Here is a 24,871-nt window from a genome sequence, read left to right on the forward strand (position 1 = left end):
AAAATGTTTGTTTATTAAAAATATGATTGTTGTTTTAAAGTACATTTTATAAAACTAGTTATTTATAAGAAATATTTGAAAAATAGCAAAGAAATGAAATAACAGATAGGTAGGAAGAAAACTCCATATAGTATATAGTTGATTAGTCAATTATATAAGTTTATGTAGCATTTGTAGAATGAACAGGATCTTAAATATATTTGGATCCTAGATATGATTTCAGGGAAAATGGTACTTAAAACAATTTAATATTTTTTTTCTTGATAATTTTGTTTGTATATCCATTTTTATAAAGTTGATTTAATAATCCTAAAACATTATCAAACTTTTAGAAATTTAAAGAGCAAGGAAATGAGAAAAAATATGTATGTATAATTTTGAGCCAATCTAATAAAAATAAAACCTGAGTTTCTCTTACTATTCTGATTAATTTTTATTCTGTTATATCTCAATAAGGATGAGTTCGCTTATAACATTTAAGGTAAACCACTAATTAATCATTGAGCTATTCTGAAATGTTTTACTTAAGAGATATTTAAATGTCTGCCATCTATTAGTTATTTACCATAGAGGATGTTTTATGATTTTTAATAAAGATCACCAATATTTTTTAAGAAGAAATTATCTTGGCATGTGATTAGAGTCTGTAAAATGTACAGATAATTCTCCCATAAATATAAGTTCTAGGCATAAATGTGGTTTACTTCTGAATATCTCAAATGTAAGTTCCTATGTTTTAAAATATATTTATCATCTTGTAGTGCTCTCTTTTTCCCAACATGGCATAATCACTATAATCAGATTGTCTAAAAATCTCTAATTTTTAGTCAGTCATAATTTGAAATTTTTAGTTATGCATATCCTTTTATTATTTAATTTACTAGAATTTTTCATTATTCATGGTATTATTTACTAAACATTGAATTAGGTTTTCCATTGTGATCAAAGTACTTGAAATATTCCTTTTCCAATAAATATATTTTCTTGCTTGTTTTGTAATATGGATTTGAAAAGTATCATCCTTGCCTACATTTAGCTGTTATTCCCTTCATCACCTTTTACTTCACATTCTCTTCTCAGCCATCTTTTACTGGTTTATAAACCACCAATTCAGTAACCTCTTTTAAACACTGCCTTTCCAGATTAGTCATCTTTTTTCAGGAAGACTTTGAGATATGTAGAATTGAAATGCACAACAACAATTAACATAAATGGTAAGAAGAGATAAATTAACCTAAAATGGTCTAAGGTTTTAATAATCTGAAAACTAATTAAGGTAAGAATGCATGCTGTCATCTCTAGGGTAATGTCTGAAAAATAATTAAATATAACAAAGAAATCAATAGAAGTAAAATGGAATAATAAATGTTTATTATACCAAATGAAGGCACATGAAAATGAATATGAGGAACAAAAACAGGTCAATGAAATGGATAAAAAGTAATAAGAAGGTAGATATCAGTAATTATATTGAATTTACATGGATGAAACATTATTCAAACTAATTTTCACTTGAATTATACAATTATATGATGATTAAGTTTTAATATAAAACTCAGAATGGAAAATTATGTAACATGATCATATTAACTATAAAACATAAGTTCTAGCTAGACTAATGGCAGATACAGTAGACTTTACTGAAAAAGGCAGTAGTATTGATAAAATGAGATCTTTCAGAAACAGAACTAATCCATAAGAAATATCACTATCTGAAATAAGCATATATTGCCTGTATTAATCAGGGTGCTCCAGAGAAACAGAACCAATATGAAATTTATGATAAGGAATTGCTCCACTTGATGATGGAGGCTAAGAAATCCCACAATCTGCTATGCAAGCTGGAGACCCAGGAAAGTATGGATATAATTCTGAGAACCAGGGAACTGATGTTGTAAGTCCCAGTTGAGGGCAAGAACAGAGAGCAAATACCACCCCACCCCTCTGCTGTTTTGTTTTATTTGGGTTTTTCAGGGATTGGATGATACCAACCCGCATTTGGGTCAGGAAAATCTGTTTTATTCAAGCACAGAATCAAATGCTAATCACATCTGAAAACACTCTCACAGAAATAATATGTAATGTACATGTCATATACCCTAGTCCAGTGGTTCTCAAACTTACTAATGCCGCGACCCTTTAACCTTTTGCACTCGGATGTCGAGTGTGACTCGACACGGTTAGCATTAAATCCCGAGTAGAAGAAAAAAGCAAGCAAGTACATAGGGTTAATACAGTTCCTAATGTTGTCGTGACCCCACAACCATAAAATTATTTTTGTTACTACTTCATAACTGTAATTTTGCTACTGTTATGCATCGTAATGTAAATATCTGTGTTTTCCGATGGTCTTAAGTGAACCTGCTAGTGGTTCTCAACCTGTGGTTCGTGACGACCCACAGGTTGAGAAATACTACTGTAGAGCCTAAGACCATCAGAAAACACAGATATTTGCATTACGATTCATTAACAGCAGCAAAATTACAGTTATGAAGTAGCAACAAAAATAATTTTATGGTTGGGGGTCACCACAACATGAGGAACTGTATTAAAGGGTCGCAGCATTAGAAAGGTTGAGAACCACTGCCCTAGTCAAATCCTATATAATAAAGAAGTAATATGCAAATTGACCATCATGCCCTCACAAGATGGCTGCCTACAACCAGGCCAGCAGGGGGATTAGTGAGGGATGACCAAACGACAGAACAGCAGGCTGCATGGGGAGACCAGGCTAGTGGGGGAGCCATGAGGGTTGACCAGGCTGGCAGGGGCAGCAGTTAAGGGTGACCAGGCCGGTGGGCGGGGGGCAGTTAGGAGTGACCAGGCCGGCAGGGGGGTGCAATTGGGGGAGACCAGGCAGGCAGGGGGCCTGTGGGAGGTGATTAGGCTGACAGGGAGAACAGTGAGGGGTGACGAGGCCAACAGGGAGGGCAGTGAGGGGTGACTAGGCCAGCAGAGTGGGGCAGTTGGGGGCAAACCGGCCAGCAGGGTGGGCAGTACGGGGGACCAGTTCAGTGGGGGGGGGCAGTTAGGAGTGACCAGGCCATCAGGGAGGGGGCAGTTGGGGGCAACCTGGCCAGCAGTGGCGGACAGTTAGGGGCGATCAGGCCAGCACACAGAGGCATTAAGGGGCGATCAGATTGGCAGGGGGGGCAGTTAGGGGCGACCAGGCTGGCAGGCAGGTGAGCAATTAGGAGCCAGCAGTCCAGGATTGTGAGGGGGATATCCAACTGCCAGTTTAGGCCCAATCCCAGGGACATTCGGCAGTCAGACATCCCCCGAGGGGTCCCGTATTGGAGAGGGTGCAGGCTGGGCTGAGGGTACCCCATCCTGTGCATGAATTTCATGCATCTGGCCTCTAGTCCTATATAATAAAGGGCTAATATGCAATTTGATCCAACAGCACTGTTGCTATGACACACAATGACCACCAGGGGGCTGATGCTCAACACAGAAGCTGCCCCTGGTGGTCAGTGCACTCCCACAGCGGGAGCGCTGCTCAGCCAGAAGCCAGGCTCATGGCTGGTGAGCACAGTGACAGTGGTGGGAGCTTCTTCTGCCTCCGCTGCAACACTAAGGATGGCTTAGGCCCATTGGGAGCTGGCTTAAGGCATCAGTCAGACATCACCCAAAGGGTCCCGGACTGCAAGAGGGTGCAGGCCGAGCTGAGGGACCCTCCCTCCCCGCTGCCAAGTGCACAAATTTTGTGCACCAGGCCACTAGTTGATACATAAAATTAACCACCTCAAGTCTAGACCTTGTCAATTTGACTCTCATAAACATTTTCTGAAACCTTACTTAGTCTCCAAATAAAGACAATAACAAAGTCATAATTTCATATAACATCATAGTTAATCCTGTATATAATAAAAAACACACTAACCCTAGCTAGCTCAGTGCACTTCTATGTGTTTGGAACACAAGTAATCTTAATCAATAAAACTTAATTATACTAAGTGTCAGCTAATTATATACATGCTCAGATTTATTATAATAGATCCAAATACAATCATGTGTCGCTTACAGGCAGGATGCATTGTGAAAATGAATTACATGATTTCACCAAGATGTGAACATCATAGAATGCACTTATACAAACCTTGATAGTATAGCCTATGACACACCTAGGGTATATGGTACAGTCTACTGCTCCTAAACTATAAATTTATACAGCATGTTACTGAATCCTTTAGGCAATTGTAGTATAATAATAATTTTTTGTGTACTTAAACATCTAAACACAGGGAAACTATAACAAACATACAGCATAAAAAATAAAACATGGTACACCTGTACATGGCACTTAGTTTGAATGGAGCTTACAGGACTGGAAGTTACTCTGAGTGAGTCAGTGAATGAGTGAGGAGTGAATGTGAAGGCCTGGGACATTACTGTACACTGCTGCAGACTTTATGAACACTGCACACTTAGGCCACACTAAATTTATATAAATTATTTTTCTTTCTTTAGTAATAAATTAACTCATCTGTAATAGTATCAATAATCCTATAAAAAGCCTAATATGCTAAGTGTCCGGTCATCAGGTCATCTGTTCAATGAATCAAAGCATAATATGCTAATGATATGCTAAGGCCACTCAACCACTCGCTATGAAGTGCACTGACCACCAGGGGGCAGACAGTCAACCGGTTGAAAAGTCACTATGATGTGCACTGACCACCAGGGGGTAGACACTCCAACCAGTAGGTTAGCTTGCTGCTACAGGGGTCTGGCCAAATGGGACTGAGTGAGATGGGCTGGACACGCCCTGGATCCCTCCCACTGTTCCTCCCCAGCTGGTCAACCTCCCTCTTCTCTCCCCAACCCCAATTGTGCACCAGTGGTGTCCCTCAGTCTAGCCTGCGCCCTCTCACAATCTGGGCTGAGGGACCTCCCCGCCACCACTGAGTGCACGAATTTCATACACTGGGCCTCTAGTAAAAATATATTTTAAAATAATAATTAATCTTAGCTTATTGTAATGTTTTTAATTTATAAACTTTTTATGTTTAAAAACCTTGTAAGCAAAAAATACCCTATGAACATTCCTCTGTATTAATGAAAAGATTTTGGTGTTGTTAGTTTTTTAAATTTTATTAAATGTATTGGGGTGACATTGGTTAATAAAATTATATGGGCTTCAAGTGTACAATTCTATGACACATCATATGTATATTATATTGCGTGTTCACTACACAAAGACAAGTCTCCTCCTGTCACCATATATTTGAACACCTTTACCCTCTTACCTCTGTACCACCATATCCTGCTGGTAACCACCACATTCTTGCTATGTCTATAGTTTTTGGTTGTTTGCTTGTCTTGTTCTTTTGTTGCTTTCAGTTTTATATTTCACACATGAGTGAAATCATATGGTTTTTTACGTTTTTCATCTAACATTTCTTTTAGCATGTTGGTGTCAAGATCCATCCATTTTGTCACTTATAAGCAAATGGCAATATTTCATCTCGTCTGGTGGCTAAGTAGTATTTCATTGTACATACATACATCTTTTTTTAATAAATTCATTCAGCTTTATTAACAAATATATATTCAGTTCACACATAGTCTAAATAAAGCATTGCAAACCCATGTATGACCATTTCTTAAAATACACATTACAAGCATTCAAGAAGCATTCCTGTTCTCCTGATACAATGATCTGAGAGCAGTGCTTTTCTATGATTTTTAAGACTCAGCTGCATTATTTGGTAAACATGGATATACAATAATTTTATGCATTTAGGGATGGGTTGTCCATACCTTCTAAGATATTACTAAATATGTTTTTATTCTAACCACATCAGACATTATTCATGACTTCTATCTGTAACTACTATGAAGATACATCAGGGTTTTAATCAACTGCAACCTTATTTTTCTTAAAATGTAAAATGTTCCTCTATCTTACATTAATACAAGGAATAATGTTCTGAATATCTACTTCATGGTGACTTACATTAACATCTTAAGTCAACCACATATAGCATATCCATTTAGATTTTCTTCATACGTTGCACATCACATTTCCCTTAATCTTCAAAGCAATAGATGTGAGTGAATCCCCCCAACCCCTAATACACAAGGGCTCTCAGATCTTTGAGGCAGCAACAATCAACCCTGTGATTTCACAAATGCATGAGGGAGAAAGACATAGCACCAAGTGATTTCATAATAAAATCAAATTAATATTTTCTTTTAAAATAATTCCAAATAGTGTCAATATAAAAAGGATATATTGTAAGTAATTACACCTGTCCAGACATCTGTCTTCCTAATACTTTGAAACATACTAAAAATTATTATCTACTAGTAAGTTTTAAAACTTTGGATTATCCTCTATGTATTCTAATTTAGCATAATATCTGAAAAGTGTTATTGACTTACTAGTTTTTAATCTAAATTCTCCAACATTTCAGATTTCATTTTCAATTAAATATTTCCCCACATTTAAAAAAAAAACACCTTTAAAGTCACTTTGCAGCATGAATTCTATGGTGTTTTTCAAAGTATATATTTTGGACAAAGGTCATTTGTTGTGTATTATGTGTGTGGAATTTCCCCCCAATATGCATTCTCTGATATTGAGTGAGGCTATAGGTCCAGCTATAGGGTTTCCCATATTCTTTACACTCCATTATGAATATTCATGTGTCGAGTAAACTGTGAATGGTGAATAAAGGCTTTTCCACATTTTCTACATTTGTAAGGCTTTGTTTTTTCTGGTATGAATTCTTCCATGTTGACTAAGATGTGAATTCTGATTAAAGACTTTGACACGTTCTTCACATTTGTAAGGCTTCTCTCCAGTATGGATTTTCTTTTATCTATTGAGACTGGATAATTGAGTAAAGACTTCCACACTCTGATTAAATTTGTGCCTTCCCCGGTATGAATATCATCATAATCCCTGAGATTTAAAGATTGGTTCAAAGATTTGTCACATTCACTACCTTTGTTTGTCTTCTCTGCACTAGGACTATTCTGGTGTATAATAATAGATTTGAGCATTTGTGAAATTGTTGCTGCCTCAAAGATCTGAGAGCCCTTGTGTATTGTTGCTTGTGTATGGTTGATTGTTGCTGCCTCAAAGATCTGAGAGCCCTTGTGTATTAGGGGTTGGGGGGATTCACTCACATCTATTCCTTTGAAGATTAAGGGAAATGTGATGTGCAATGTATGAAGAAAATCTAAATGGATATGCTATATGTGGTTGACTTAAGATGTTAATGTAAGTCACCATGAAGTAGATATTCAGAACATTATTCCTTGTATTAATGTAAGATAGAGGAACATTTTACATTTTAAGAAAAATAAGGTTGCAGTTGATTAAAACCCTGATGTATCTTCATAGTAGTTACAGATAGAAGTCATGAATAATGTCTGATGTGGTTAGAATAAAGACATATTTAGAAATATCTTAGAAAGTATGGACAACTCTTCCCTAAATGCATAAAATTATTGTATATCCATGTTTACCAAATAATGCAGCTGAGTCTTAAAAATCATAGAAAAGCACTACTCTCAGATCATTGTATCAGGAGAACAGGAATACTTCTTGAATGCTTGTAATGTGTATTTTAAGAAATGGTCATACATGGATTTGCAATGCTTTATTTAGACTACGTGTGCACTGAATATATCTTTGTTCATAAAGCTGAATGAATTTATTAAAAAAAGATGTATGTATGAACAATGAAATACTACTTAGCCATCAGACGAGATGCAATATTGCCATTTGCTTATAAGTGACAAAATGGATGGATCTTGACACCAACATGCTAAAAGAAATGTTAGATGAAAAACGTAAAAAACCATATGATTTCACTCATGTGTGAAATATAAAACTGAAAGCAACAAAAGAACAAGACAAGCAAACAACCAAAAACTATAGACATAGCAAGAATGTGGTGGTTACCAGCAGGAAATGGTGGTACAGAGGTAAGAGGGTAAAGGTGTTCAAATATATGGTGACAGGAGGAGACTTGTGTTTGAGTAGTGAACACACAATGCAATATACATATGATGTGTCATAGAATTGTACACTTGAAGCCCATATAATTTTATTAACCAATGTCACCCCAATACATTTAATAAAATTTAAAAAACTAACAACACCAAAAGCTTTTCATTAATACAGAGGAATGTTCATAGGGTATTTTTTGCTTACAAGGTTTTTAAACATAAAAAGTTTATAAATTAAAAACATTACAATAAGCTAAGATTAATTATTATTTTAAAATATATTTTTACTAGAGGCCCAGTGCATGAAATTCGTGCACTCAGTGGTGGCGGGGAGGTCCCTCAGCCCAGATTGCAAGAGGGCGCAGGCTAGACTGAGGGACACCACTGGTGCACAATTGGGGTTGGGGAGAGACGAGGGAGGTTGACCAGCTGGGGAGGAACGGTGGGAGGGATCCAGGGCGTGTCCAGCCCATCTCACTCAGTCCCATTTGGCCAGACCCCTGTAGCAGCAAGCTAACCTACTGGTTGGAGTGTCTACCCCCTGGTGGTCAGTGCACATCATAGCGACTTGTCAACCGGGTTGACTGTCTGCCCCCTGGTGGTCAGTGCACTTCATAGCGAGTGGTTGAGTGGCCTTAGCATATCATTAGCATATTATGCTTTGATTCATTGAACAGATGACCTGATGACCGGACACTTAGCATATTAGGCTTTTTATAGGATTATTGATACTATTACAGATGAGTTAATTTATTACTAAAGAAAGAAAAATAATTTATATAAATTTAGTGTGGCCTAAGTGTACAGTGTTCATAAAGTCTGCAGTAGTGTACAGTAATGTCCCAAGCCTTCACATTCACTCCTCACTCATTCACTGACTCACTCAGAGTAACTTCCAGTCCTGTAAGCTCCATTCAGACTAAGTGTCATGTACAGGTGTACCATGTTTTATTTTTTATGCTGTATGTTTGTTATAGTTTCCCTGTGTTTAGATGTTTAAGTACACAAAAAATTATTATTATACTACAATTGCCTAAAGGATTCAGTAACATGCTGTATAAATTTATAGTTTAGGAGCAGTAGACTGTACCATATACCCTAGGTGTGTCATAGGCTATACTATCAAGGTTTGTATAAGTGCATTCTATGATGTTCACATCTTGGTGAAATCATGTAATTCATTTTCACAATGCATCCTGCCTGTAAGCGACACATGATTGTATTTGGATCTATTATAATAAATCTGAGCATGTATATAATTAGCTGACACTTAGTATAATTAAGTTTTATTGATTAAGATTACTTGTGTTCCAAACACATAGAAGAAGTGCACTGAGCTAGCTAGGGTTAGTGTATTTTTTATTATATACAGGATTAACTATGATGTTATATGAAATTATGACTTTGTTATTGTCTTTATTTGGAGACTAAGTAAGGTTTCAGAAAATGTTTATGAGAGTCAAATTGACAAGGTCTAGACTTGAGGTGGTTAATTTTATGTATCAACTAGTGGCCTGGTGCACAAAATTTGTGCACTTTGCAGCAGGGGGGTTGGGGTCCCTCAGCTCGGCCTGCACCCTCTTGCAGTCCGGGACCCTTTGGGTGATGTCTGACTGATGCCTTAAGCCAGCTCCCAATGGGCCTTAGCCATCCTTAGTGTTGCAGCGGAGGCAGAAGAAGCTCCCACCACTGTCACTGTGCTCACCAGCCATGAGCCTGGCTTCTGGCTGAGCAGCGCTCCCCCTGTGGGAGCGCACTGACCACCAGGGGCAGCTTCTGTGTTGAGCATCAGCCCCCTGGTGGTCATTGGGTGTCATAGCAACAGTGCTGTTGGATCAATTTGCATATTAGCCTTTTATTATATAGGACTAGAGGCCAGATGCATGAAATTCATGCACAGGATGAGGTACCCTCAGCCCAGCCTGCACCCTCTCCAATACGGGACCCCTCAGGGGATGTCTGACTGCTGAATGTCCCCGGGATTGGGCCTAAACTGGCAGTTGGATATCCCCCTCACAATCCTGGACTGCTGGCTCCTAATTGCTCACCTGCCTGCCAGCCTGGTCGCCCCTAACTGCCCCCCTTGCCAATCTGATCGCCCCTTAATGCCTCTGTGTGCTGGCCTGATCGCCCCTAACTGTCCGCCGCTGCTTGCCAGGTTGCCCCCAACTGCCCCCTCCCTGACGGCCTGGTCACTCCTAACTGCCCACCCCCCCACTGACCTGGTCCCCCTTACTGCCCACCCTGCTGGCCTGTTTGCCCCCAACTGCCCAACTCTGCTGGCCTGGTCACCCCTTACTGCCCTCCCTGCTGGCCTTGTCACCCCTCACTGTTCTCCCTGTCAGCCTAATCACCTCCCACAGGCCCCCTGCCTGCCTGGTCTCCCCCAATTGCACCCCCCTGCCTGCCTGGTCACTCCTAACTGCTCCCGGCCCCACCGGCCTGGTCACCCTTAACTGCTGCCCCTGCCAGCCTGGTCACCCCTCATGGCTCCCCCACTGGGCTGGTCACCCCATGCAGCCTGCTGTTCCGTCGTATGGTCATCCCTCACTAATCCCCCTGCTGGCCTGGTTGTAGGCAGCCATCTTGTGAGGGCATGATGGTCAATTTACATATTACTTCTTTATTATATAGGATTTGACTAGGGCAGTGGTTCTCAACCTTTCTAATGCTGCGACCCTTTAATACAGTTCCTCAGGTTGTCATGACCCCCAACCATAAAATTATTTTTGTTGCTACTTCATAACTGTAATTTTGCTGCTGTTAATGAATCGTAATGCAAATATCTGTGTTTTCTGATGGTCTTAGGCTCTACAGCAGTATTTCTCAACCTGTGGGTCGTCACGAACCACAGGTTGAGAACCGCTAGCAGGGTCACCTAAGACCATCAGAAAACACAGATATTTACATTACGATGCATAACAGTAGCAAAATTACAGTTATTAAGTAGTAACAAAAATAATTTTATGGTTGGGGGGTCACGACAACATGAGGAACTGTATTAAAGGGTCACGGCATTAGAAAGTTTGAGAACCACTGGACTAGGGTATAGGATATGCATATTACATATTATTTCTGTGAGAGTGTTTCCAGATGTGATTAGCATTTGATTCTGTGCTTGAATAAAACAGATTTTCCTGACCCAAATGCAGGTGGGTATCATCCAATCCCTGAAAAACCCAAATAGAACAAAACAGCAGAGGGGTGGGGTGGTATTTGCTCTCTGTTCCTGCCCTCAACTGGGACTTACAACATCAGTTCCCTGGTTCTCAGAATTATATCCATACTTTCCTGGGTCTCCAGCTTGCATAGCAGATTGTGGGATTTCTTAGCCTCCATCATCAAGTGGAGCAATTCCTTATCATAAATTTCATATTGGTTCTGTTTCTCTGGAGCACCCTGATTAATACAGGCAGTATATGCTTATTTCAGATAGTGATATTTCTTATGGATTAGTTCTTTCTGAAAGATCCCATTTTATCAATACTACTGCCTTTTTCAGTAAAGTCTACTGTATCTGCCATTAGTCTAGCTAGAACTTATGTTTTATAGCTAATATGATCATATTACATAATTTTCCATTCTGATTTTTTATAGTAAAACTTAATCATCATATAATTGTATAATTCAAGTGAAAATTAGTTTGAATAATGTTTCATCCATGTAAATTCAATATAATTACTGATATCTACCTTCTTATTACTTTTTATCCATTTCATTGACCTGTTTTTGTTCCTCATATTCATTTTCATGTGCCTTCATTTGGTATAATAAACATTTATTATTCCATTTTACTTCTATTGATTTCTTTGTTATATTTAATTATTTTTCAGACATTACCCTAGAGATGACAGCATGCATTCTTACCTTAATTAGTTTTCAGATTATTAAAACCTTAGACCATTTTAGGTTAATTTATCTCTTCTTACCATTTATGTTATTGTTGTTGTGCATTTCAATTCTCATATCTCAAAGTCTTCCTGAAAAAAGATGACTAATCTGGAAAGGCAGTGTTTAAAAGAGGTTACTGAATTGGTGGTTTATAAACCAGTAAAAGATGGCTGAGAAGAGAATGTGAAGTAAAAGGTGATGAAGGCAATAACAGCTAAATGTAGGCAAGGATGATACTTTTCAAATCCATATTACAAAACAAGCAAGAAAATATATTTATTGGAAAAGGAATATTTCAAGTACTTTGATCACAATGGAAAACCTAATTCAATGTTTAGTAAATAATACCATGAATAATGAAAAATTCTAATAAATAAATAAAAAAACGACATGCATAACTAAAAATTTCAAATTTTGACTGACTAAAAATTAGAGATTTTTAGACAATCTGATTATAGTGATTATGCCATGTTGGGAAAAAGAGAGCACTACAAGATGATAAATATATTCTAAAACATAGGAACTTACATTTGAGATATTCAGAAATAAACCACATTTATGCCTAGAACTTATATTTATGGGAGAATTATCTGTACATTTTACAGACTCTAATCACATGCCAAGATAATTTCTTCTTAAAAAATATTGGTGATCTTTATTAAAAATCATAAAACATCCTCTATGGTAAATAACTAATAGATGGCAGACATTTAAATATCTCTTAAGTAAAACATTTCAGAATAGCTCAATGATTAATTAGTGGTTTACCTTAAATGTTATAAGCGAACTCATCCTTATTGAGATATAACAGAATAAAAATTAATCAGAATAGTAAGAGAAACTCAGGTTTTATTTTTATTAGATTGGCTCAAAATTATACATACATATTTTTTCTCATTTCCTTGCTCTTTAAATTTCTAAAAGTTTGATAATGTTTTAGGATTATTAAATCAACTTTATAAAAATGGATATACAAACAAAATTATCAAGAAAAAAAATATTAAATTGTTTTAAGTACCATTTTCCCTGAAATCATATCTAGGATCCAAATATATTTAAGATCCTGTTCATTCTACAAATGCTACATAAACTTATATAATTGACTAATCAACTATATACTATATGGAGTTTTCTTCCTACCTATCTGTTATTTCATTTCTTTGCTATTTTTCAAATATTTCTTATAAATAACTAGTTTTATAAAATGTACTTTAAAACAACAATCATATTTTTAATAAACAAACATTTTCAAAGATGAGCATAAACACTCTTGCAAATCTGTTACAGTTTCCTTTTAATTATTTTAAATAGAAAGTGCACCAATAAATCAGTAGTATTACAGAAAATATAAATGAATATTAGTATTAAATAGGTTACCAATGATCACAAATAAAGTACAGTAGTAAACTTTGCATTGCACACAACATTAAATATAATTCAAATTAAATAACATTTCATAGTCTTGACTAATTAGAATTGAAAGAACCAAAAAGACAGATTAAAAATTTAGTTCAATTTCTTTTACAAGTCCAGAGGGAAAGAAAATGAGGTCAGAAAAAGTATCTCTATTAAAGAAAGTAAAGAATATTAATGTAGAACAATGATTTCTGTGAAAATAAAGCTTCAAAGAGATAAAGGTAAACATCCTAGAAAAGAAAGAGAAACAAGGAGAAACTATGTATGGAAGATACTATTAGATATACGGTTATTATTAGGGGCTCCTTTGTTCATTTTTTTAATAGAGAGTGCAATAGGACATTCATTTCTTTGAGAAAAAAATAACCCTGTGGATCATAATCATGAAGGCTTTTTTCACTTGTTGGTTCCGTAAAGTGTAGATGAAAGGGTTCAAAAGTGGTGCAACTGAAGTATTGAGCACGGAAATTCCCTTGGAAAAAGATATCTTTTGTTTGACTGATGGATTAACATACATGAAAATACAGCTGCCATAAGAAAGGGATATCACAATCATGTGAGAAGAACATGTTGAAAAAGCTTTTTTCCTCTGACTAGTTGAAGGGAATCTTAAAATGGTCAAGACAATAAAGGCATATGATATTATCACCATTATCAATGTGACCACGAGTGTCACCAAAGCTGAGATGAATCCCATCAGCTCAAGAGTCTGTGTGTCTGTGCAGGAGATCTGCATAAGAGGAGTAGTGTCACAGTAGAAATGCTCAATAATATTGGAGGCACAGTAGTCAAGGTGCAGGGCTAAGATGAACGGTGGAAAGATGACCAAAAAACCAGCAAGCCAACAACTGAGGACAAGCTGTGTGCAGATTTTATTGCTCATGATGACTGTGTAATGCAGGGGCTTACAGATGGCAACATAGCGGTCATAGGACATAGCTGCCAGCAAGTAAAATTCAGATGCTCCAAAAAGGAAGGCAAAAAACACCTGAGTGAAACAACAACTATAGGAAATGGTTTTGTCCCCTGTTGCCATAGTAAGCAAAAATTTAGGAATGCATGTACTAGTATAGGAGATTTCTAAAAAGGAAAAATTCTGAAGGAAAAAATACATGGGGGTCTTGAGGTGAATATCCACCAGGGTGAGTGTGATGATGATCAGATTGCCAGTGATGCTCAGCATGTAAATGAGAAGCAGGAAGATGAATAACACAACTTTCCATTTTGGGTCATCAGTCAAACCTGCTAGGATAAACACTGTCACTCTCGTATGATTTCCCATTACTATACTTGCTATATCTGAATAGGGAAAAAGAAGAAAATGATGGTCCCAATGGAAAAATAACCATGATAATTAACGTTGAAACTAAAGTTAGCAAACTGATATTTCAGATAGAAAAATACATTGCTCTTCTATTTTTTTAAAATGTTTTTTTTGTTGGGGGGGGCCAGTAAAAAAGTAGTTAAAAATGTAGTTGAAAATTGTACTAGAGAATAACCTATATAGCAATAGTAATTGTTGATTGTTTTTATGTGGGTAAATTAGAGAGATTAGAGAGATATTCAAAGCATAGGGAAATGGTTTTTCTCTTTTGCTATTATGCAAGAGTCGGGGTGGCATGCCATTTCCTGTCTGAATAAGAAATTTTCATGCTGGAATCAAAATGATGTCACTATAAGCTCATAATTTGCCCCACACATACATTTACCACAAACCTAGCCATCATCAATAAACAGGTTTAGTATACATTTTACTATTTTACTCAACTAAGTAAATTCAAATGCCTGATTCTTGTCTCATTTATTTTCATGGCTAATGAGATCCAATTCCAGGTAAGTGATTAGGAGGTACTGGGGAAAAAAATTCTGTTCTCAATAGTATTTCCATCCCCTCAATCTCTGTTGTAACCCAGCATTTACCAATTTGTACCCGAAAAGAAAATCAGCTTGTACAGTCTGGTAATGTCAGTCTGTGTAAGAAGGAACTACAGTTTTGTTTAATAAAGAGTGAGAATAAGGAATATAAAAGCAGAGAGAAATCGCCCGGGCTAGGTAGGTCAGTTGGTTCGAGTGTTATTTTAATACACCAAGTTTGGGGATTCAATCCCCAGTCAGGGCAAGCACATAGAAGAATCAACCAAGGAAGCATAAATAAGTGGAACAACAAATCGATATTTCTTTCACCCTTCCTCTCTGTCTCTAAAAACAATTTTAAAATTTTTAATTAAAAAAGATGCAGAGATAAACATATAAATATGGATTCATTAAATCCTATGAGATTAAAGGAGTAAAGAGAAAGATAAGAACAAAGATAAAGCTTTATGAGAGCCTAGAGTGGTAAGAAAGGTTTTTGAGAGATAGGATAGTGAATTCAGGGGAAAAGTAAAAAGTAGATTAAAAATATGTAAATTAGTAAAGTAAAAATTGTAAAGAGGAACTATTTACCAATGCAACTTCTCTCCATCTGCTTGCCTTTCTTATACTTACCTTTTTGTTCTTTGTCTAAAATACAGACTGAAACATAAACAGTTTTGAGATCATCATAGCCTGAAAGAGAATTATTTGGCAAATTTCAAACACATAATAAATCACAGAATAGTGTGACACAAATTTTAAGACGTATATATTTTCTTATCATAAAACTATTCAAATGTTTGGCAAACACACAGTTAAAGAAATATGTATAGATGACTAGTCTCCACATGAGGCATATATTAAGTGAGACAGATTGTTCAGTTTGCACAACTAGTAAGTTGGACATCAGCATTAAGATTTCCAAAGTTGTCTCCTTAAAAGTACAGCATTTTGTACAAAATACTATGGGCCAGATTCTAGCTTATTTCTTTAAAATAAAAAAGTTTAACCATATCTCTAAGGAAAATTTCTTTGCTCAGTATCTTCATCATCTACCACATAAAATGATTAAGGTCTTGTGATTAAATAATGTTTTCTGTTTGAGAATACAAAAATTATTATTTCTAACTTATTTGAAACATGAGTTATCATTAAAAAGGCATGTATAAAAATAAAAATAAACTTTTAAGGACAAATAATTGTTGGTTCAATAATATTTAGATGAGTTCACAGAAGGAAAGTTGGATTTAAAGTTAGGTCTTAGAATATTAAAAAATGAGAGAAGGTATTCATTTCTTAGAGAGGAAACAGCTTGAACAGAGATAAAGTGAAGACTACATGCATGATTTCATTAAAGGAAATTATTAGAGATTTATTATCAAAATCATGTATGTTTAATATATAGACATATATGAGTGAAAACAAACTAGTCTTTCTCCCTGGACATTCCTTTCACATGCAGATAATTGTGAAGCTGCCTGTTACAAAATTTTCCTCATTTACACAACTTACCATAATGGCAACATTGTAGAAAAGTTATATTTAAATCACCCAAATAAGAATTTTATCACATCAAATCATTTCTTTGTCCAACTTCAACAATTTTGTGCACACCAACTATCTCCCAACACACACTGTAACATAAACAACAACAAAGTTGACAAAATGAAACCATTAGAGGTCAGGCCTATGAATGCAGGTATATTTCTTTGTATTAGATACAGTCCATATTAGATAGATTTCGAAAAGAAAAAGGATTTCAATACTAAACATTCATTATATTTCATTTGTCTTCACCATTTTCTCTACCTGAAAATTTAAAAGGTTGAGGAGGCCGAAATCAGTTTGGCTCAGTGGATAGAGCGTCGGCCTGTGGACTGAAAGGTTCCAGGTTCCATTCCAGTCAAGGGCATGTACCTTGGTTGCAGGGCACATCCCCAGTAGGGGGTGTGCAGGAGGCAGCTGATTGATGTTTCGCTCTCATTGATGTTTCTAACTCTCTGTCCCTCTCCCTTCCTCTCTGTAAAAAATCAATAAAATATATTAAAATAAAAGGTTGAGGAGGAAATAAGGTTAATGGTGAAAATAGAACAAATGTGAGATAAAATATATCTACCAGGAAACATTGCCATTACTTTTGAGAAATATTGTTTTCATCTTTTCAAGTCTACTAAAAACACAAACTTAAACACCTTTTAAAATAAGATATACCCACAGATTTATTCTGACAAAAAGTCTCTGTTTCAATACTTAGATCTCTTATCATCAGCTGAACAGAACACACCAATGTTTCATTTTCTAAATGGATTTCATTCTATTCTACAATCTATGATTTTTTAGGCCCTACTTTGGAAAGAGTTTGACTACCTATTTTATTACAGATTTTTAGGCTAGGGAATTGAAATTTACCATTATGTGTTGAATATTCTAAGTATTACAGATTAATCAACACTTGATCCCATGTAGATTTATGTTTTCTGTGCTCTAAAGAAAAATTATCTAGATTACAAAGAATTCTCATGTGGATATGAGATTCTTGAACACCATTTCCCAAAGCAAACCAATTTATATGTTGTTATAGAAGTGTTCTCCCCAGGCACAAAATTACTTGTAAGTATAAATATATATTTTAAAAATTAGTTTTTACTATGTCTCCAGAGAATTCAGTATACATTTCCCTAATATATGTGTGACCTACCACACATTTATGCCTTGAAATCCCAGACAAAGATTTTAAAGAAAAAGTAATGTTTATGTTAGTTAATAATAAAATGTGGGAATATGAGATGGACAATTTAGCCTGGCAGAAAATATTGTACCTCAAGCTAAGTGCACCATTATTTTATAATTCTATAGACACACTTAAAAGAATGTCCTTGGCCATGCAGGGCCCTGTCTCCATCCTAAGCTCATCAGCATTGGATGTGGAGACGAGGCAAGGACCTTGAGAGGCCACTGGCAACCAGGAGCTGATCAGGCTCACAACAGATGGGGGAGCAACATACAACAGATGCCCCTCGTTACAGAATTATAGAACACTCAATTCAACGTAGGTCTTAGGTGAGATGACAGGGATGACTGAGGCTGTAGCTGGGACTCAAAACAGGAAAATTCCTGGCAGTTGTGAATAAAAGAGTCCAGGCCTCAGCCCCAAGAACCCCAAGTGCAAGCAGCAAATGGGATCTCTGCAACTCAACCCGGCGGAGTCCCTCCCCCCCCCCCCCCCCTCCCCCCCCGCCACACACACACACAGACATTTTGTGGTTCCACCAGAGTCGCCAGAAATGAAACTGGGCAAACAGTTGACCTGAGCCAATTAAGGAGAGGCAGGGTTGAATCATACATGAATGTTTATTCCAATAATGCTGGCAGTATGGGAGAGCAGCAGGTTAGCCACGAAAATCTGCTCTACCCCATCCCCATAAGGCAGCTGCTTCTATTGGGTAGAAGGACAAAGGTTACATGGGAAAGTGGGAATTGCAGGCACCGGGAAGCAGACAAGGTATAATGGTTACAGGCAATACACATTGGGGGGTGGAGGCTCACAAAGGGAAGGCACCTCTAGGACCCGATTGTTTCAGCCACAATGTTGTTAATCTTTCCATGATGATAGTCAGTTCTTGGGAAAGGAGGTTAACTCCCATGTCCACGGGCGTTCAACTCCCAGCCAGGTTAGAATGTGCTATCTCTAATCAGAACAGAACAAGTAGAGTTAGCAGAGCCTAATTAATATTTCACAGAGCATGATTAATATTTCTTGTAATTATAGCTGGTCTCCACTCTTCTCTTTCTGCTCCTAGCACTTGTACTTTTTGAGAAAAGCTGGACACTCTGTGTCACCAAAGGAATGGAGATAAATAGGCCTTCAGTGTGAGGGTTTATGTTATTATCTCTAGGACTTGAGCTGGGTTTAATGTTTTCTGTAGCTATATATGCCAGAGGCTTCTACGTCCTCTACTGTCCTTATTTTCTTTCCCCTTTTGACTTGGTGTTTTTGTAAGAACTCCTTCTCTGGAGTGAGCCTGAGTCTTACAATCTTTCAAATATAATTCACTGCTTTATCCTGGGTCCTCTGTTGGTGAGGTGGTAATGTGTGAGGGAGCCAGAGTGATACTGTTGTAATTAGCAAGTTATTAATAACAGGAAAGGAGCAGAGAAAAGGCCAGACATTATAGGCATGTTCCCTGCCAAACATTGGAGGAGGGGACTGGACAAAGGGAAGATAGACGCATGCTAGGAAAGCTGGCGGGACAACTGGAATGTGCTTGCTGTCAATTGTACCTGGGGACAGAGAGAGTTGCCAGAATGGGAATGGCCTGCAAAGGCATGAGGATTTGGGACACATAACCCCCTAAACAAAGGAGTTAACTCTCTGGCTCTCTTGGGACTCATGTGACTCTGGGCTTGTGGGGCTCTTTTGCTCCTGCTCCTCTGCATCCGCTCACATGGCACATGGCCATGGGAACCCCACACTCATGGACTAATGTAACTAGCCTGATGCTGAATGGGCCCAGCTCCAACATATGAAGGAAGCGCTGGACACTGGCTCTGATTTCACCTTTACTGAAACCCCAGCGATACTTCTTCTATGATTGGACTAAGAGAAATGGGACTTTGGAAACTCAGGGGTATCATTCCACAAAATAAAGCTTTATCTTATCTCATCTTCCCATGTGGGGCCTCAAGAAATGCTCTTCCAGCAGTACCCCAAGACCCCCCCCCCCCCCCCTCCACTAGTAATGGAAGAAGACGAGGAACATTTTTCTCCTATAATAAAAGAACATTCTTTGATCTTCCAATTAAATACTGGCCTTTTAGTGAGCCTTTGTCCCTGGGCTCTGACTTTCACAAGCATTTCTCCAGTGGTTTATCTTTTTCCGTCACTGGCCTCTACTCCTTTCCGTGCCTGCAGCATGCTCAATCTAGTTCCTTGAAGGCATGGCACCCATTGACTATGCTCTGCCCCCTATTAGGTGACAGAACAGAGTGAGTCTATGCCCTTTGTCCACAGACACTGGCAAATTCTTTTCCTCTGGACAATGGTCCTTTGCTATGGAGAAGGCTCCAGGTATACTTCACAGTGATTACTCTTCACTTCCCTTGCCAAAAAGCACAAGGGTTGTTGTTGTTGTTGTTGTTGTTGTTGTTGTTGTTTTCCCAAAGACTCACCATGAGAATCTGGAACAGTTTTTTGTTTGTTTGTTTTTTGAGGTAAAGCTCATAAAATTGTTGGGCCTCCCTTAATATTGTGGCCTCTAGGAGTGTCTCTCATTCTTATCCACATTCATGCTCTAGAGTTCATCCAACATAGTATTTAAGTGTTGATACTTGATTACTGTTGCAGGGGTTTCTATGCCAAGTAAGCAGATTTCACCTGTGACTCCCTGGAAGCAAGTCTGTCCACATTTCAGGGCAGCAGTTTCTGGGAAAGGGGAGAGGGGTCTGGGGAGTGTGCAAAGTGGTCGGGAATGGGGACAGAAAGAGACTTTGCTTGAGGCAATAGGTGCATGATGCAGTGTGCAGCTGATATGTTGTTGAGTTGTACACTTGAAACATGTATGGTTTTGTGAACCAATAAATTCAATGTTTAAAAAATAAAAATAAAAGAAAGTCAAATAGGGAAGTTGAAGGGTACCTTTTTATATGTCAACTAGAGGCCTGGTGCATAAAATTCATGCATGGGGGGTCCCCTCAACCCATCCTGCACCCTCTCCAATCTGGGACCCCTAGGGGGATGTCCTCACTGCCAGTTTAGGTCTGATCTCTAAGAGTCCGACATCCCTCTCACAATCAGTGAGACATCCCTCTCACAATCCATGACCACTGGCTCCTAACTGCTCACCTGCCTGCTTGCCTGATCACCCTTAACTGTCCCCCCCCCCTCTGCTGGCCTGGTTGCCCCTAACTGCCCCCCCTGCCAGCCTGGTCGCCTCAACTGCCCCCCCCGATGGTCTAGTCACCCCTCACTGCTCCCCCCCCCCCGCCAGTCTAATCGCCCCCAACTGCCCCCCCCTCCCCCCTGCAAGCCTGGTCGCCCCATGCAGCCTGCTGCTCAGTCATTTGGCTGCCCCACACTAACCTCCTTGCCGGCCTGGTCACCCCAGGCAGCCTGTTCAGTCATCCGTTCAGTTGCAATAAGTCGCTTAGGCTTTTATTATTATAGATTTTTATCATCAAATAAAATATTCTTAACATGCTATTATGGTTTTATGGAAACCACTTACACAAACATGGTCCCTATTTGGAATGTATATTTGAGTCTTTCCACTTCTTCTCAATGCCCCATTTATTATTTACTTAGAAATATAATTTTATCTTTTTACTTCTTTGTTATTGAATTTATTGGAGTGACATTGGTTAATAAAGTTACATAGGTTTCAAGTGTACAACTCTATAATACATCATTTGTATATTGCATTGTGAGAACACACTGATAGCTGTCAGAGTGGAGGTGGATGCAAGGTTAGATATATAGATTTTAAACATTTCACTAATATTCACCAAGTTTATGTTAAATTTCTTGCTAATCTGAACTATAACAAAGGAATATATTTCTTTTAAATGTATGGGATAATTTATGTAACATTTTGATACATCAAAGAAGTGATAATCCTACAAGTCGCAAATTATTCATAAGGTCACCATTTACATTGTCCAGAAACAAGTGCTAGGTAAATATTTATCAAGGAAACTTATATTAGCCAGAAAAATATTTTCTTTTGGTCATACTGAGGTATAACAATTTGGGAAAGGATAAAAATATTTTGTTTTGCACAAGATCAGTCATTATATCTAATTTTTAATGCTCAAATCACCTAATTTGAAAAATCAAGTACCATACTACATTTCATAAGGACTACTTTTTTATAGGTCATTTCCTTAACTTAATGAAAATTTCTTAAAAGAGCTAATTTCATTTGCCTCCTAAATGGCAATGAGATTGAAGAGATTTCCACTTCATTTTGTTAACAAAATGTAAAAGATGTATGGACAACAAAGGACTGTATTTTGTCATCAGTGATGTGTTTGTTTATTTTTTTGTTTATTTTTTTTCTGTCATCAACAAGTTACTTAGGCTCTAAATATGCCTTAGATTTTTATTAATAAACGAGCATGATGATACCTGTCACACAGTTTTGAAGATGGGAGCTAATGCATTCTCATTGCAAGCAATCACTAAGTGTTAGCAATGTGTCCTATCTAATAACTGCAAGGTCAGTAATGCTTTGACCTCTCTGGAGCCTCTAATCTGTTTCTAAAAATACACAATTTGAAGCTTAGTTAAAATTTGAAACTATCAAAATGTGTAACGTAAGAAATGCCACTATATTAATTTGCTCTGCAGTTCTACTAAGCACACTAACAAATCAGATTTCAAATTTGGAACCCACCAATAAAAAACAAATTAACTGTTCAAATCTAGGAAATGTATTAAATTCTATATAGAACATAAGCCAAATTGGGTCTCTGAATTCCAGAACAGTGAAAAGAAACATAGAAAAAAATTAAGTCCCACTTTGTCTTTCTGTGTGAGAATTTTGAAAGGAAATCTAGACACACACACACACACACACACACACACACACACACACACACACACACACATGAATTTGTCTACAAACAAGAAATATCTTTTATATATGCTCTCAGCATGAGGAGGAAGAAGTCCAGCAGTGGAGGTTAGACTTTGGAGATTAGGCAAGCCACAATGAGAATCACAAGTCAAAAGATAGATAATATTTTGAATATAAACATTGAAGAGCTCTGTGACACACCCCGCACTTCTTGTTTTATTTGATTTATAACCTCAGTAACTTCACTAAAGTGGTTCCCTTCGTTGAAAAAAATTCTTTGTGATCATGTGCTTAAAAGCATCTTTCACTTGTTTGTTTCTCAGTGTGTAAATGAAGGGATTCAACATGGGGGCAACAGAAGTACTGAGCAGAGCTATCCCTTTATTTAAAGACACTCTCTCCTTTGCCGAGGGTTTCACATACATGAAGATGCAGCTGCCATAGGAAATAGACACCACTACCATGTGAGAAGAGCATGTAGAAAAGGCTCTCTTCCTCTGTTGAGGAGAAGGTATCTTCAGAATAGTCCTGATGATGTTTGTGTAGGAGAGAATCACTAACACTAGTGTAACCACGAGCGTCAAAATGGCTGAGAGAAGCATCATTAATTCTATGATATCCGTGTTTGTGCAAGAGAGCTGCAATATAGGAGAAACATCACAGAAGAAATGATCTACAGTGTTGGCTGCACAGAAATCTAGCTGGAGACCTACAAGGAGTGGTGGAAAAATTATTATGAAACCGGCCAACCATGAAGCAAACACCAACAAGTTGCAGGCTCTGCCACTCATGATGGTGGTGTAATGCAGGGGTTTGCAGATGGCCACATAGCGATCATAGGACATGGCAGCCAGAAGAAAAAACTCGGCTGCACCCAAGAGAATAGTAAAAAACAGCTGTGCTGCACAGTTGTTGTAAGAAATGGACTTATCGCCTGTTGCTATACTGACAAGAAATTTGGGGATGCATACAGTTGTGAACGAGATTTCTAAAAATGAAAAATTTCGGAGAAAGAAATACATAGGCGTCTTTAGGTGTGGATCCAGGAGGGTGAGAGTGATGATGGTTAGGTTCCCGGTGACACTCAGCATGTAGGTGATAAGAAGGAGTAGAAAAATGACAGCCTGTAATTGTGGATCATCAGTCAATCCAAGAAGAATAAAGGCTGTCACAGTCGTGTGGTTTCTCATAGCTGACTTCTATTAAAAAAGAAAAAGAAGAAATGAAAATTAAAGGGGAAAAGGCAGCATGAGATGGCTATTTGCTTAAGATGCTCCATAAACACATTTCTTCCCATATCCAACTCCCTTCTCTGTCCTGCTAGTCAGCAGTAAGAGCCTATCAAAACTCACTCATATACTTTTTATTTAAAATTTGTTAACTAAATGGAACTCTATTTTTTTTTCTAAAGGGTTGTAAATCCAGGCATTTCAAAACAAATAACTTATTACATTGATAACATCATATCAAAATAAATACAAATAACAAAAATCTATAATATTTTAACTATTATCTTCTGTATTTGCAATTTTTCCCAAAATATTTATTTTACACTAGATTATTTTACACCAACCTGCGGCCCATTCTTCTTTTGTTTATTTTAATCAAAAGAGTTAATCATGTTTTTATTTATACAAATACAAAGTATAAAACTATCTCCTTGGGTCACAGATCTTAAAGGTACACAGAACCTCAAGAGATCTTCAGAAAAGCCAATTGCTTTGTAGGAAGTAAAGTTTCATCATCTTCATCATTTTACAGAGAAATAAGACCCCTTCTTTTTTGCCAAACATCTTTTTTTTCCTGTGTTTATTACTCTTTATGGTGACTTTGTAATTATGTAAGTCAGATTGCAGCTAAGGAATCTCTGCCTCTTAAAATTAACATAAAATTGATCTAAATATTTCTAGCCCATTAGCAGTGGGAATTCAATATTTTCACCAAACTTCTGAAAATTTAAGACTTAAATCCTTATAACTATTTTTAGTTTAGCTTTCACCATTGTTCCTGAGACTTGAATTTAATTCATCTCACTTACCCTGGTTGTTTCTTTTCTCTAATATATACCCAAGCAGATATAATATGTATCCTCATGTTATGATATATGTATTGTTTAAATAGCATGCTTAATATCTGCAGTGACAGAGGAGGGTTCTAGAAAACTAGCTATT

At 37.3% G+C, this 24,871-nt stretch overlaps 2 protein-coding genes across 2 annotated transcripts; both read right to left on the minus strand.

Annotated features, from left to right (window-relative positions):
• Positions 1–13,615: 13,615 nt before the first annotated feature.
• On the minus strand, positions 13,616–14,554 carry LOC129149644 (olfactory receptor 6C75-like). Its single transcript, XM_054718428.1, has one exon. The coding sequence runs from the start codon at positions 14,552–14,554 to the stop codon at positions 13,616–13,618; it is 939 nt and encodes a 312-aa protein (XP_054574403.1).
• Positions 14,555–18,962: 4,408 nt separating this feature from the next.
• LOC103304642 (olfactory receptor 6C74) lies at positions 18,963–23,890 on the minus strand. Its single transcript, XM_054718429.1, has 2 exons — positions 23,000–23,890; positions 18,963–18,989 (listed from the first exon to the last, which is right to left on the minus strand). Exons 1-2 carry the CDS (start codon positions 23,888–23,890, stop codon positions 18,963–18,965), a joined length of 918 nt encoding a protein of 305 aa, XP_054574404.1.
• Between the last annotated feature and the right edge of the window lie 981 nt (positions 23,891–24,871).

The sequence above is a fragment of the Eptesicus fuscus genome, chromosome 7 (genome assembly GCF_027574615.1).
Source record: "Eptesicus fuscus isolate TK198812 chromosome 7, DD_ASM_mEF_20220401, whole genome shotgun sequence".
Lineage (NCBI taxonomy): Eukaryota > Metazoa > Chordata > Mammalia > Chiroptera > Vespertilionidae > Eptesicus > Eptesicus fuscus.

Bases quoted from the DNA above. Each gene is read 5' to 3' on its own strand.
- LOC129149644 (XM_054718428.1), bottom strand. From the start codon at position 14,554: ATGGGAAATCATACGAGAGTGACAGTGTTTATCCTAGCAGGTTTGACT.
- LOC103304642 (XM_054718429.1), bottom strand. From the start codon at position 23,890: ATGAGAAACCACACGACTGTGACAGCCTTTATTCTTCTTGGATTGACT. The intron at 18,990-22,999 runs GCTTTTAAGCAC...CTCACACTGAAG, and splicing joins GAAACAAACAAGTGAAAGAT to GCCTATTTATCTCCATTCCT.